The following is a 16012-nucleotide window of genomic DNA, read 5'->3' on the forward strand; positions in this document are numbered from 1 at the left end:
TATTTTCTGGAATAAGGTTAAAGGATTATTCTTATAATTCTCTTAATTTAATGAAAAGTAAACATGACCTTGTTAAAAGGTTAAACTTTATCATTATGCATAACATATTCAAAACTAATGACAAGAATGACTAATGAAGAAATGAAGCATCTCTGTACATAACATTGAAATTAGATGTCTCATGTCTTAAATCTTGTTATAAAATGTATCCAGGTGCTTATCTGTTCTTTAGTAAATAAATAAATTAAATCTGTACATTACTTTAAAAGGCTTTTAATCTTTTGATTTTATAAGACACATTTATAATCAACTTCTTTCCATGCAGTAGTGTCATTACTATAGTGGGAAAAGGGCTTTTGTGAAGTGTAGCTGTTTACCAGTGAAATAAAATTAAGAGTTGACTCGACATTTCATATTACATTGCTTTTTTTCTGCTTTGCACTCTGAGAGTAATGGTCTTTAGAACTAACCCAGGTTTGTTAACTGACTGGAAACAGCAACCTTTGGATGCCTTTGCCCTCCAATTTAAACACTGTCTTTTCTGTGGATGATTTGGTTTCTTTTAACTTCTGTTCTATGATATTCTTACAAGATTCTGTACTTCGCTCAGTCTACTCCCATGTTGTGCTTATAGATCAGTTTCTCAAATACTGTATACTCAATGACTTTACAGGCAACACCCATTTCTGTATTACAGTTAGTACTGATTGCAAATTAGATAAGCAGATTCCCATCAGACCTCATCAATTTTGCATTTTGAATGTTAGACACTGTAAGTTACTTCCATACTACTTTGTGTTCTATACTTGGCCTCACATGATTGTGGTTTGTGCTTCGACCATCACTTATTTTTAGCATACATTCTTTGCATTGTCCATATCTGGTGGAAAAACACCATGCCATAGCTGAGTTACTTCTCAGAAAAATTTCTGCAGCCTGCACATGCATGTACAAACTTGCTTGCACTGTTGAAAAATTTAGCTGGCATGGTCCCGTCTCATTCCAAATGGCATGACCACATGCCTCATCAGCTATTCAGACTTCGATGTGTGTCTGTTTCAAGGTCCTCCTCAAGACTGAGGAGGCCAGCAGCATATCCAGCATACTGCTTATTTGGTATTAATCTCTGAGACAACAGGTATTTCCTGAGGCTATCTGTCACACTTACCTCCAAACCACCTCTTAACAAATACTCCACTTTGTGCTAGCCATTCTCTGAAATTCTGAAGTGGTGTTTGTCTGTGATGCATATTTATTTAAAACCTTCTCATCCGCTTACTGAAATTGACATTGTTTTAGGTTTTGTATTACTGTCTGTTTACAAAAATCTTATGTTTGCCTTTGGAGAGGGGTCTGTGAAAAAGAAGAGTCAGTTTGGGTATTGTGTTATTTATTTTTAGTGCAGGATGTATCTAGTAAGAATTTTTTTTTTCTTGCTCTAGTTTTTAAATTGTTGATGATGGTGATATGGCAGTGGGACTGAACAAGTTGCTAAATGTGTTTCTATTCTGAAATATTATAAAGAGTAACATTCTGAAACTGGAAAAAAAAGACTACAAAGCTTTTTTGGAGCCTTTTAAAGCCCTTTTTTGGTAGCTAAAGTCGTTCAGGATGGTGACAGATTGCAGATGTGGAAACTTTCAGGAGTATTCACTAGTATTCTTAATCCCTATGGGCCTCTGTGGATGCTGCAGTTCTTGTTGGCCAATATTTCTATCAGATGACCCATTTCTACTGTCTGAAATTCAGTTCACTCATTTAATTTTCGTTAGCAACCCCCTTAATGTTGGTAGATGCACAACCCCCTCCAAGTTTTTGGAATTCTACAGTAAACTGCTTTGTTTTCTTGATAAGGAGTGGTTCCTTGTCACTGAACCATTATGTCAAGTGCTTAAATTCCTTGTAGCCCCTCATATTACTGTTAGTAATCAGTGAAGCTGCCTCTGTTGTTTGAAAACTTGATAATAGTTCGTGTGATGGTTGACAACTCCGTAAGGGGAGAATCACAGTGAGGTCAGCAAACAGCCCTGGATTACTTTGTTTTTTAAGACTGGGGCTGTTTGATGTGTGGATGCTGTTATACATATAGAGGTCACACTTGAGCCTTTGACATTTGTGGCTAGATGCTGGGGGGTTGATGATGTTAAATTCCATAAAAAAAGTCAATAAATAATATTGTGTTTTAAGTGACCTTTTTGCCACGATTGTCTTTGTTGTACAGAAGGCTGTGGAAATATGGAGCAATTTAAAGATTTGGAGAAATAAAAATGCAATTGGAGAGATGCATGGTTACTATCTGTGTGTAAGTTTGTGATATTGTGTCACACTGTGATAGTCATCAATAAACGTTTGATCAATTTGTCTTATTTACATTTTGGTTGATTTTAACCACATTAACTATTTGTATTTTTTTCTTCAGACATCTGGTATTAAATGTAAATGATGAACTTGTTTAGAAGTGTTTCACTGTCTGCAGTATGTACAGGTGCATCCACCTAAACCTTAAAAGACAAATAAATTTCCTAAATTATTATCTTCATAGAGTTTATAGTAATTGATTTTGCAAGATGTTCAGTAGAATAAACCAAATGATATAGAGACTGAAGCTGTTGACTCATGAGTTGTGAGCTCATTTATTCTTAGTCCACATGATTTTTCTGTGGGCACGCCATTTACACCAGTACCCCACAAATGTGCCTTTTGTGTTTGATTGATGTTTCAGGTGTGGGTAAGTGTGTCATTACATGGAGTAATGTTCTTTCCAGGGATGATTCTTGCATTTCACCCGACTCAGCCTCTGAGACGTTACACTGGTTAAAAAAATGGCACGATGGATGGGTTTATTAAATGGATAAATATCTAGGTTTGTCAAATGAAAGAGACAATTGATCAGCTCTTAGTTCCTTGGTAAGCAATTCTTAGAGCCATGCCGTAATACAGATGTTCTGTTTTTGTGATCATAGCTTAGCCTGGAGTCCCATTAAAAGGTTTTTGGCTCCCTCTAGTGATTATATGGTGACTTGCTTTTTGTTCATTTGTTTTGTGTTGTTATATTTTGGATTCCTTTCAATTACTTGTCCCACCTAATAAATATATTAATAACTTGTTCTGTCCCCAATTCCTTAACTGATTAGTTTAAAAGTTAGACTACAACATGTTTGCTTATTTTAATTGACTTTATTTTGTACTTCTGTACCTATGGAGTAAAATGTCTAAATGTAGAATGATTTAAAGTAAAATGTAAATTATTCTGTTATAAATTAATTAATTTGAATTGGAAAGTCTGTATCTGTGATGGCAGAGACTGCTGCTTCACAGGTTCATTTCAAAGCCGTTGCCACTGTCTAAGGAAGACGTTTCCAAGTAGTGGAAGGATCATCAAAACACAATTAGATGTTATTTTAGAGGAATTAGGTGGACAGATTTGGCAAACTTTTTTGGGTTGAATGGCCGCCTCTCATTGAAATAATTCAAATGTTCTCAATAGTTTATCTTTATACCTAACTGCACATGTGAGATTTTTTCCTCCTACATCTAAAAGATGTTCATTTTAAATTGATTTAGGACAGGAATTAACCCCTGCATCTGTGAGTGTTATGATAATTGACAGACAGAATCCACCATTGTGGTCGTCTCTGCCAGAATAAACTTTGGGTATTTGCAATCATCTAATATGAATGAATTAACCAGCCTCACGTGTGGCATGAATTATGTGATGTATGTAGGGATAGAGTGCTATGTTGGCCATTAATGAAATGGAATTGCCTGCTAATTTGTGCTGTCTACTGGTGAAGGTATACATCTCCAAATAATTGTGGAAAATTGCTAAACTGGTGTAACTGTTAATAAATATTTCTCGGCTTGTAGGGGACAGCTCCCACCACTGTGTCTGCTGTGATTTGGACTTGTTAACTGTCAAAGTGTTCTGGCATTGATGTACTATGTTGGTCCTAATACTAAAAAGATAAGGACCTCATATCTAGTTTATTTATAAAGATTAATGGGTATTTTTGTTTATAATTATGCATGACTAGTTTTGCTGGTTGTACTAATTAAAAAGTCCAAACTAACTTAGAATGCCTAACAGTGATCTGTGGTAGGTTGACATCTCATCCAAGTTTAATTCCCTCCTTCACCCCGGTGCTGTCAGAACTGCCACTGACTTCCTGTAACTATGGACTGAGTGAACGAGTTAGAAAATGGATGGGTCATATGGATTATCTACATTTTGCTAATTAGCCTCCTTATATTTAGTTCCTTCTCCAGGTCAGCTGCAACACAGAATCCACAGTGTAGGAAACTTCCCTCTATCTCCTAAGCAGCCACTTAAAGCTACAGCCTATGTTAGTCCAACAGTTCAAGGTACAACAGGAATGGTTACTTCAGTGAGCCTGCATTCTATGCCCAGCAGTGGTATTCCTCTTCCAAGCAAACCAGTGACACCAACTACTCCAGGACGCAGTGGCCTACCTAGGCCAGCATCAGCAGTTGGTGGAAGCAGTATACCAAGAAGTAAAATAGCACAACCGGTTCGAAGGTAAGAAGTACAGACCCATAACGTGAACTTTCTGTTTTCAGATTGATGAAACTTTGCTTCCTGTTTTAACTAATCAATACATACTCTAAGTAAAATGTATAATATGTGCAAGCTTCACTGACCAAGGTTCACTCCTCTTTTCCCCATTCCTAACACCATTCTGACACACAATATTCCAGGGTGGCTTGATTACTTCTGTCTTTTCTTGACCTGTTGTATCTTGCTGGAGTTTGCTATGCTGACTTGTACACCATATTTTCAACTTTCTAGCTCAGGGGTTGTCAACATTGGTCCTGGGAACCCCTTCTCGCTGCAGGTTTTTGTTCAAACCAGCTTCTGTTTTTATTTCAACTCCTAGGCTAATTAAGTAAACCGATATTTCCCAAGTTCTGTGTTTAGGGAACAATATATTAAGGCCGGAGTTATACTTCACGCGATGCATGCTGCAGCAGACGCTCCTGCTACGCAAGTGTTGTAGTGTTCATACTTGCGCGTGTACTTTACGTAAATCTGGTGGAATCCACCAGGTGGCAGTGCGAGATATCACAGTGAAAACACATTCGGCTTCTCTGTGTTGTGAATTGCCTAGAACACCTATTAAATTCCGATGACACCTTACCGCAATATCTCTGAAAAGGATGTTTATTGATTAAATCCATCAATCCAGGGATGCGCCCATTCCAGCAAGCATTGGGCACGAGTGAGAAACAGTCCCTTGACGAGGTCTCAGCTCATCGCAAGGTGAATACAAGCACACACATACACTAGCGTCATTTTAGCGGCACCAAATCCCCAAATCTGCATATCTTTGGAAGGAAACCGGAGCACAGTGTGGAATACAAGCAGGAAATACCAGCAACATAACTCCCTGCGAGACAGCAGTGTTATCGCTCCACCACCATGACACCCCCATGTGTGTAATTGTTCCCCCATGTGTGTAATTATTAACAGTATTCATTATTTAAACGAAATTATATGTAAAATGTAACGTACACACTTTAATACATTTCATCATGAAAGTGATATCAAGTATAAATCTAAAGATTCTAAATGTGCAGAGAGTTGGAATATCATACATTTAATTTGTACTGTGTGGCGATCTATTGCTGCTTTCCACTGCTGTCAAGTACAAGAAGCTCGTAGCAATTAAAAACTGGGATGACGTTTACGATGGTCTGCATCTATACTAATGGCAAAGCCCTCACTGACTGACTGACTCACTCACTCACTGACTCATCACTAATTCTTCCCGTGTAGGTAGAAGGCTGAAATTTGGCAGGCTCATTCATTACAGCTTCCTTACAAAAGTTGGGCAGGTTTCATTTCGAAATTCTACGCGTAATGGTCATAACTGGAAGCGATTTTTCTCCATTTACTGTAATGGAGTTGAGCGCGAAAGCCGTGGGGGCGGAGTTTCGTGTGACATCATCACGCCTCCCATGTAATCACGTGAACTGACTTTTAACGCAGTACGTAGAAAACCAAGAAGAGCTCCAAAACGCGCTGAAGAAAACATGCATTATATAATTGAGAAGGCAGCGAAACAATAGGAAGCGAGCGAATGATATATATACAATCATATTCATGAGTGCTGCTACTTCGGAAACAAAGCACGGTGTAAACATAAAATTTAAATTAAGTTCATAGACAGGCTGCCACTGGCGTGCATGCCCACAGGTAATGCGGGATACAAGTTTAATGAGAGGACGCAGGATATAAACGAGAGTTGTATATTATTGTAATTAATGGCCCGGGGATATGAAGCGCTGGTAACACAATAAACTACAGATCCCATAATGCAGCGCTTCAGCTGCCTTGCCGAACACTTACCGCGTTAATCAAGTCTAGCTTATGATGCTGTAAGCTATTGCGAAGCTAGCCCACACGATGCCGAAAACAAAAGTTGATTCTGAAAATAGAGCCCTTAAAAACCGATTGGAGGCTGAGTATATGTTTACTGACATTGCCGGTAAACACGTGTGTCTCATTTGTGGAGCTAATGTGGCTGCAATTACAGAATTTAATCTAAGACGGCACTATGAGACTAAACATCACGATAACTTGAAAGACCTGAATGCAATGCAGAAGATATAGAAAGCAGAAGAGTTAAAGAAGAATCCAGCTAGGGTTAGCACTTTTAATACAAAAAAATAAGGGACGCACACTTTGCAGACTCTACTTAAAAGACCCGCCCTCCTCACTGGACAGTTAAAATGACCAATCAAACTAACGATGACATCAAGTATTACCCAATCAAAAGTAAGAAAGGAGGCATCTTCATAAAATGCATGTGGGATGAGTTGCATGAGACGCTGCTTTAAAAAAAATATGGAACAAAACCCGTCCCGTATTGATTCAAAACGGGACGCGCAATTTCATTCTCAAATACGGGAGGATTCCGTATTTTAAAGGACAGGTGGCAACCCTAAATCCACCAGACGTTTTTACCCGTGCAAAATCACAAAGTGATTTCAAGTGAAGCTGCTTTTATGGGAGACACAAATGCACAAGTGCAACTTGCCCCACTTTCCCTGTTGCCAAGTAATGTTGAACCAAGTCGGCACAACAGTGTTCTCAAATACCCACTTTGCTGATAAACTGAGCGCACTGCGCACTGATTTCGCACGGCGCTTTGGTGACTTTGAAGAACAAAAAAAGAATTTTGAGTTGTTTCGCAACCCTTTTGCCGTCGATGTGGAAACTGGAGGTGATTGAGCTGCAGTGTAATAGCACACTGAAGGCAAAGTACGATACTGCAGTGCCCGCACAGTTTATTCACTCCTTTCCCGCAGAAATGCTCCAGCTTCGTCTACATGTGGCTCGAACCTTGTGCATGTTTGGTAGCACATATCTGTGTGAGAAGCTCTTTTCAGTGATGACGGTCCTCCCTGCAGCTCCCTCCTGTGGCCCCCAAGGCATCCAGCAGGGCTTTGCATAAAAACTCCATTGTCCATGATGCCCTGCTGGTCTTCTGGGGACCTCCATGCTGCAAGGAGGGCTCCACCTGGCGGCTTGGGGGTATTGGCCGGGATAAATGGCCGTCCATCCTTCACAATAAATATATATATATATATAATATATACACTGTGTGCACAATTATTAGGCAAGTGAGTATTTTGACCATATCATCATTTTTAATGCGTATATTCCAACTCCAAGCTGTATTAACTTGAATGCTTATTGGATTTAAGCACGTCAGGTGATGTGTATTTGTGTAATGAGGGAGGTGTGGCCTAAGGAGATCAACACCCTATATCAAGGTGTGCAGAATTATTAGGCAGCTAGTTTTCCTCAGGCAAAATGGGCCAAAAAAGAGATTTAACTGACTCTGAAAAGTCAAAAATTGTAAAAAGTCTTTCAGAGGGATGCAGCACTTTTGGAATTGCTAAGATATTGGTGTGTGATCACAGAACCATCAAACATTTTGTTGCAAATAGTCAACAGAGTCGCAAGAAACGTGTTGAGAACAAAAGACGCAAATTAGCTGCCAAAGATTTGAGAAGAATCAAACGTGAAGCTACCAGGAACCCATTATCCTCCAGTACTTTCATATTCCAGAGCTGCAACCTACCTGGAGTGCCCAGAAGTACAAGGTGTTCAGTGCTCAAAGACATGGCCAAGGTAAGGAGGGCTGAAACCCAACCACCACTGAACAAGAAACATAAGTTGAAACGTCAAAACTGGGCCAAGAAATATCTGAAGACAGATTTTTTCAAAGGTTTTATGGACCGATGAGATGAGAGTGACTCTTGATGGACCAGATGGATGGACCTGTGGATCAGTAATGGCACAGAGCTCCACTCCAACGTGGAGGTGGGGTACTGGTATGAGCTGGTATTTTTAAAGATGAGCTAGTTGGACCTTTTTGCATTGAAGATGAACTCAAAATCAACTCCCAAACCTACTGCCAGTTTTTCAAGACACTTTCTTCAAACAGTGATACAGGAAAAAGACCATGATTTTTATGCAGGCCAATGCTCCATCACTGGCATCGAAGTTCTCCACTGCATGGCCAGCCAGTAAAGGCCTTAAAGATGAAGGAATAATGACATGGCCCCTTCCTCATCTGACCTAAACCCTATCGAGAACTTGTGGGCACTTCTTAAACGCTAGATTTACGGGGGAGAAAAACAATACACCTCTCTGAAGAGTGTCTGGGAGGCTGTAGTCACTGCTCCACCAAAAGCTGATCGTCAACAGATCAAGAAACTGACAGACTCCATGAATGGAAAGGCTTATGACTGTTATTGGAAAGAAGGGTGGCTATATTGGTCATTGATTGATTGATTTTTTTTTAAATGTCAGAGATGTTTATTTGTAAATTTTGAGGTGTTTGTTTATTATTCTCACTATAACAGATGAAAATAAACAAGTGAGATGGGAAAATTTTCATTTTTCCTTTAGTTGCATAATAAATCTGCACACTAATAGTTGCCTAATAATCGTGCGCACATATGTATTCCCCTGATGATGTTGACACTCACATTTGCATTGTGAAACATTCAGGTTTCAGGTTTATTAACATTTTGGATTGACTGATAGCACTGTGTTTGTTCCATATTAAAATTAATCCTCAAAAATACAACTTGCCTAATAATTCTGCACTCCCTGTATATATATATATATATAATGACAGAAACACTTATAACAGTGACAAAACAATTACATTGACAATCATGTTATGTTATTTTCAAAATGTTTCCTTTTCTTTTTCATTACTTCTTTAACACACTACTTCTCCGCTGCGAAGCGCGGGTATTTTGCTAGTTAATGATAAAGTAAACTACGAGGTTAAAATGGACATTTTGAGATTAAAGTCGAAATTTCCACTTTAATCACAAAATACACATTTTCACCGTGTCCTTTATTTTTTTTCTCAGTGGCTCAAATATAACGCTATACATTATGTTGCTGTTGTTAAGTTGCAAAAATAAAAAAGACGGCACAAAAGATGGTATGTGAGAATTTTAAAATGTATCTGTATGTCGGCATTTTGCTTCACCACATCGAAGCATTCATCCCGTAGGATCTGCATGGAGGCTTTCTGTCACATGTAAATAGTAAACAGAGACACTGACGTCACGTTCCGACTTTTAGCACACTGCGCCCCCTGACTTTTTGCTGGTACTGCAACTCGTGCACGCGTCGCGTTAATTTCTGAGGACCTGCTCAGAGGATGCGGGAAATGATGCAGGCGTGTACGCGTTCTGAGCGTGAAGTATAAATCGGCCCTAATTATAAAACTAAGTTTGCTAAAAAAAAAAATATATATATATTAAAATGTACCAAGCAGTTGTATAGGAATAATGTATTTTTTTTCTTTTTAACAGTATTTTCGTCTTGATTTTCATTCTACTTTTCTAGGTGTTCTAATTGTTTAATTAATCCATTGATTACTAATTAGTGGGTCTGACTGTAAAGTAGTTGCAGCCTTTCACAATTCAGCATTGTTTGCCAGCGTGTCTGATCTGCTCATTTTAAGTTGTCATTATTAAGATACAATGAAGGGAGAAAACCTGCACAGAGAAAGGACAAAATATAATGAAATCAACAAAAGAAAGTTAAGCATTTAAATCTATAGCAAAAGCAGAAATATTTATAAATGTCTTATAAATGTAAAAATCATGCTGTTATGCTTTTCTGAATGTTGAAGAAAAGAAAAAAAAATACCAGCTAATTAAATGAGATCAGTGCTGTCAGGTGTTGTCACTCATTACGAATCTAGCTGGAATAAAAACCTGCAGCCACAGGGGGTCCCAGGGACCAAGGTTGAGAAACACTGTTCTAGCTGTATGATAGGAAAGTTGAGATAATACAAAATTAAGTTGCCAAAGCAGTAAAATAATTTAATAAGTTCAGTGGAACAGGAGCAATTTACATTTATGTCATCCCAGCCTCAATTTTGATGATGTTGATGATGATGTCAGTTGCCTGTCATGTATTCGGACATTTAGTCATGATGTCTGATAATATTACTCTATCCATATTTTAAATGGAGGTGTGATGGTGTGGGATCAAAGACATTTCTTTTTTAATGAAGATTTTCTACATAGAGGTTATGGAAAGACATTTTACACCAAAGACTGAGCATTTGTGATTTAGATTTTTTAAAATTTTCTATTTTCAATAATTTTACAAGAAGAACGTCCTCCACAGTCAGCAGAATTTTATATAATCCAGCAGATATTATTCAATAGTAATAGAACTCAACCTTCCTCTTGTGTTAGGGTCAGCACCGACCCATTTTACTTTTTAAATGCACAAAACTACTACCTAATTTTGTTTATTGCATCAAGGCTTTTTGACTTTGTCAGGAATCTGTATTTAATTAAAATAAAACAAAAAAAAAACCAATTTAACTAAATTATAAAAAGCTCTGGTGAAAATTATTACCTTTGTGTTGGTAGGGTCAGTTTTGACCCAGTTATAATTTAAGGTTATAAAACAATAGTTAGGGTCAAAACAAAAATCATAAACACACTTTGAGGGGCTTCTCTCTTTGCCTTTGTGTCTCCTTACCTGAACAAACAAACAAAACAAACAAAGACAGACATGTAAAGCTTGCATAACACAAATTTAGTTTAGCGTCGGTGACTTGCAGAGTACACATCTCCTGTTTGCAGCAGTCAAAAATGAGAAGAAGATTTACAGTAAGCCAAGCTCTGGATCATATCTTTTCTGAAAATGAGCCAGAGGACACAGAACAGCATAGTGATACAGATGAGCAGGTTTCCGAGGAGCAAGACATTGTAGAGTATTTACCAGAAGGCACAGACACATCTGGTGAGTCTGATGAGGAGGTCACCGATGCTGAAGCTGCATTCACTCCTGTTGAAACGTTCAAATCCAAAAGTGGTAACATCTGTTGGAGCTCAGTACCTCCTGACTTACATGGCAGGGCAATTGCTGCAAATTTCATCAAAATGACCCCTGGAATCACAAGGTTTGCTGTGACGAGAGTAAGTGACATCAAGACATGTTTTAATCTGTTTATGCCATTGTCACTAAAGAAAGTCATGATTACTATGACAAACCTTGAAGGAAAAAAGGTTCATGCGACATGTGGAATGACATTGATGAGGAATACCTGGGTGCTTATATTGGTGTTCTTCTTCTTGCTGGTGTTTACAAATCCAGCAGTGAGGCCACTGACAGTCTCTGGGATACGTCAACAGGCAGAAATATTTTCCGGGCAACAATGTCACTTCAGTCATTTCGAATGATATCAAGAGTCCTTAGATTTGACAACAGAGAAACTAGAGAAAAATCTGACAAGCTTGCTCCCATCAGGGATGTCTGGGAAAGGTGGGTGCAGCTCCTTCCACTGATGTTCAACCCAGGGCCAGAGGTAACAGTACATGAACATTTTGTCCCTTTCCGTGGAAAATGCCGTTTCCGGCAGTACATGCCTAGTAAGCCAGGGAAATACGGCATAAAAATTTGGGCAGCCTGTGATGCGAAAACCAGCTATGCATGGAAACTGCATATTTACACAGGCAAACATGCAAGTGGCATTCCTGAAAAAAATCAAGGAAAACGTGTAGTCCTCGATATGACTACTGGACTGCGGGGTCACAATATCACATGTGACAATTTCTTTACCAGCTATGACCTTAGACAAGAACTTCTCAGGTGGAAACTTACCATGTTGGGCACAGTAAAAAAAAATAAACCTGAGCTGCCTGCCGAAATTTTGCAGGTGAAGGACAGGGCTCCACTTTCTTCAAAATTTGCTTTTACAGACACCACCACGGTTGTTTCAAATTGTCCAAAAAGACACCAGAGTGTGATACTTATGTCCACTTTTCACAAAGACGCAGCTGTGTCATCAGCAAGTGACAAAAAGCCCATAATTATCTTGGACTATAATAAAAACAAAGGTGAAGTGGACAACCTGGACAAGCTGACTGCCACCTACACTTGCCAGAGAATGACCAGGAGATGGCCAATGGTTGTGTTTTATAACATTCTAGATGTGTCTGCATACAATGCATTTGTGTTGTGGACCCACATTCACCTAGGGTGGACCTCAACCAGAAAAAACAAGCGGAGAATGTTTCTTGAGGAGTTAGGAAGTTCCCTTGTCAAGGCACACATTGAGTAAAGGGAACGGGTGCCCCGGGACCCAGCCGCTGCAGTCGTGGTCAGACAGCTGTAGATCTCAAGTAGCACTCCTTCCACACCATGAGCAACACAAAGAGCATCAGTGCCAGCATCCTCTTTGGCCAGCACTGCCTCAACATCAACCTACACAGCCACAGCCACAACCCCACTGAGGCCACCTGATTCTAACAGATAGAGGTGTCAGGTCTGCCCTAGCAATAAAGACAGAAAGACAAACGTACTCTGCTTCTACTGCAAAAAATATATTTGCAAAGAACACACTAAAAGTGTCACTTTTTGCCACACATGCATCTAAATGCACATGCATGTTCTTGCACACAAAGACGTTTTTTGGAACTAGTGCCTCATTTCTATTGGTTTGATTTGCTTGATTGTTCGTCGTTTGTTTGACCTTGCAAATCCACATTTTGAGATTTACTTGTTTAGCTTTCCATTTATATTAAAGTTATTTTTGAAAATACTTTTTGCCTTTTTCTTTTTTTCTTAAATATATATGTGTCAAATTTGACCCGTAACACCATAGATGTTACTATAGTAATTAATATTATAATAAAAAATATATATAACACATTTATTCAAGAGATGTGTTCTAATACCCCTCAGTAATAGTCAGGTAACGTAACAACCTTTTATTTATTTAAATAATTCTCTTGAGGTTCATTTAATCATTTTTTAAAATTGAAAACGAGAGGTATGCTGTTAAAGTAAAAGCTCATGGGGTCACAGCAAAAATATTAAAAACATTCTTTTAATGGACAAGGAAGCGTAACAAAGTAACCAAGAGGTAAGGAAAAAAATTGGATGATAAATAATTGTTTTGAAGGTAATATGGCTGATTAAAGACACGGGTCAAAACTGACTCGTTAACATAAGAGTAACAGAAAACTAACATAAGAGGAAGGTTAAGAAAGATACCGTGAAAAGAGAGACTAATTTATGTAATTTTTGGATATATCAATTAGATGTCATTTTTAATTTCAATAAGATGACATTCTATTTGTTTGTTTGTTTGTTTTGTTCATTTTATAGTTTACTTCAAGCACCGAAAACATTAAGTACCCTTAGCTCTGTTCGAGATGGCAGCTGGCGTGATGGTTGTTACTGATGCCGTTTCCAGTACAGAGGATATCTTGATGATGCTCAGTGCCCAGCTGGCTGGGTATTTACTCTACTGTACCACAAAGTGTTCTTCAGGTTGTGAGTAGATTTGGGACCGGTTTCTATAATGAATTCTGTTGAACTGATGTAAAAACTCCACACTTAACTGTACGAAGTGCAATAATGCCAATCCACAGATGCAGTTTGTTTAATCTTTACAAGAGCAGTATTTTAGCCAAAAGATTGTCATTTTTAAACCATTTACAGGGAGAACACAAGGTAATAGTTGACTAAGGTTTTTTTAAAAAAAATAAAATAAAATAAAATAATTTAGAGAAAAGAATGGCTTTTTTTAAATTGATCGGGAAAAATTTTGTAATGTGGTGCCTCTTGTAATAGTGCTTTTTAACCATTTTGGGTTTCTTTCTGTAGTCTGCATGTCTATATTTGGTTGTTACTTCAACACCTTGACACCTCATGACTATTCTTATGTCTAAACTTTCTGTGATATTTGCAAGTCACACGGATTATTTGCATCCCAGTTTTTGCTCAAGGTAGCACTTACTTAGGTCATATTTTCTAGAGGTTACAGCACTTTGGGTTTGAATTTATTTTGATGTACCTAATCTGAAGTTAAATTAGCAATATCTCACTTTTTCTTGTTTCACTTCATTTCTAATGTATGTATTTAATGAAACATTTAATTTATTTTGACATTCATCTCAGCACTGTTAAAGCGTATTGCACTTGTCTTCTCAAATGACTTGTATTCTACAGTAAGATGCAGCTTTTTTTAGAGTGAAATAAAGTCATTGTTTTAATGTGATTTATTAATGTGTCTGGAATGAGCAAGTTTTAAGAACAATAAACTTTTTTTAATTATAAAGATATATTTTGTGATTCTTGACTATTGTATTGCACATTTTCTATTGTCTTCACAAATGCATTTTCTTTTAGAAGAATCAAAGCTAGTCTGTTAATGCTGCATTGAAGCCTGCTCTCCCCCTTTCAGAAAATGTACATTTTAATGTGTGTATATATATATATACACACACACAGATATGCTTGAAAGTTTGTGAACCCTTTAGAATTTTCTATATTTCTGTATAAATGTGACCTAAAACCTCATCAGAGTTTCACTCAAGTCCTAAAAGTAGATAAAGAGAAACCAGTTAAACAAATAAGACAAAAATTTTTTACTTGGTCATTTATTTATTGAGGAAAATGATTGAATATTACATATTTGTGAGTGGCAAAGTATGTGAACCTCTAGATTAGCAGTTAGTTTGAAGGTGAAATTAGAGTCAGGTGTTTTCAATCAGTGGATGACAATCAGGTGTGAGTGGGCACCCTGTGTTATTTAAAGAACAGGGATCTATCAAAGTCTGCTCTTCACAACACGTGTTTGTTGAAGTGTATCATGGCACGAACAAAGGAGATTTGTGAGGACCTCAGAAGAAAAGTTGTTAATGCTCATCAGGCTGGAAAAGGTTACAAAACCATCTCTAAAGAGTTTGTACTCCACCAATCCGCAGTCAGACAGATTGTGTACAAATGGAGGAAATTCAAGACCATTGTTACCCTCCCCAGGAGTGGTCGACCAACAAAGATCACTCCAAGAGCAAGGCGTGTAATAGTTGTCAAGGTCACAGAGAACCCCAGGGTAACTTCTAAGCAACGGAAGGCCTCTCTCACATTGGCTAATGTTCATGGTAATGAGTCCATCATCAGGAGAACACTGAACAACAATGGTGTGCATGGCAGTGTTGCAAGGAGAAAGCCACTGCTCTCCAAAAAAAAATTGCTGCTCATCTGCAGTTTGCTAAAGAAGATTACATGGACAAGCCAGAAGGCTATTGGAAGAATGTTTTGTGGATGGATGAGACCAAAATAGAACTTTTTGGTTTAAATGAAAAGCGTTATGTTTGGAGAAAGGAAAACACTGCATTCCAGCATAAGAACCTTATCCCATCTATGAAACATGGTGCTGGTAGTATCATGGTTTGTGCCTGTTTTGCTGCATCTGGGCCAGGACGGCTTGCCTTCATTGCTGGAACAATGAATTCTGAATTATATCCGAGAATTCTAAAGGAAAATGTCAGGACATCTGTCCATGAACTGAATCTAGAGAGAAGGTGGGTCAAGCAGTAAGACAACGAACCTAAGCACACAAGTTGTTCTACCAAAGAATGGTTAAAGAAGAATAAAGTTAATGTTTTGGAATGCCCAAGTCAAAGTCCTGATCTTAATCCA

The 16012-nt window shown here is 38.1% G+C and overlaps 1 protein-coding gene across 4 annotated transcripts in view; it reads left to right on the forward strand.

Annotated features, from left to right (window-relative positions):
* Window positions 1-14107, forward strand: part of slain1a (SLAIN motif family, member 1a) — a 94868-nt gene extending 80761 nt beyond the window's left edge. For all 4 annotated transcript variants that reach the window (XM_039745369.1, XM_039745370.1, XM_039745371.1 and 1 more), the window contains 2 exons: window positions 4255-4537; window positions 13691-14107. In XM_039745369.1, coding sequence (XP_039601303.1) covers window positions 4255-4537; window positions 13691-13766 — 359 coding nt within the window. In that variant the 3' untranslated portion in view covers window positions 13767-14107. The remainder of the gene's footprint in view (window positions 1-4254; window positions 4538-13690) is intronic.
* Window positions 14108-16012: the final 1905 nt, after the last annotated feature.

Source organism: Polypterus senegalus, chromosome 2, assembly GCF_016835505.1.
Source record: "Polypterus senegalus isolate Bchr_013 chromosome 2, ASM1683550v1, whole genome shotgun sequence".
NCBI lineage: Eukaryota > Metazoa > Chordata > Cladistia > Polypteriformes > Polypteridae > Polypterus > Polypterus senegalus.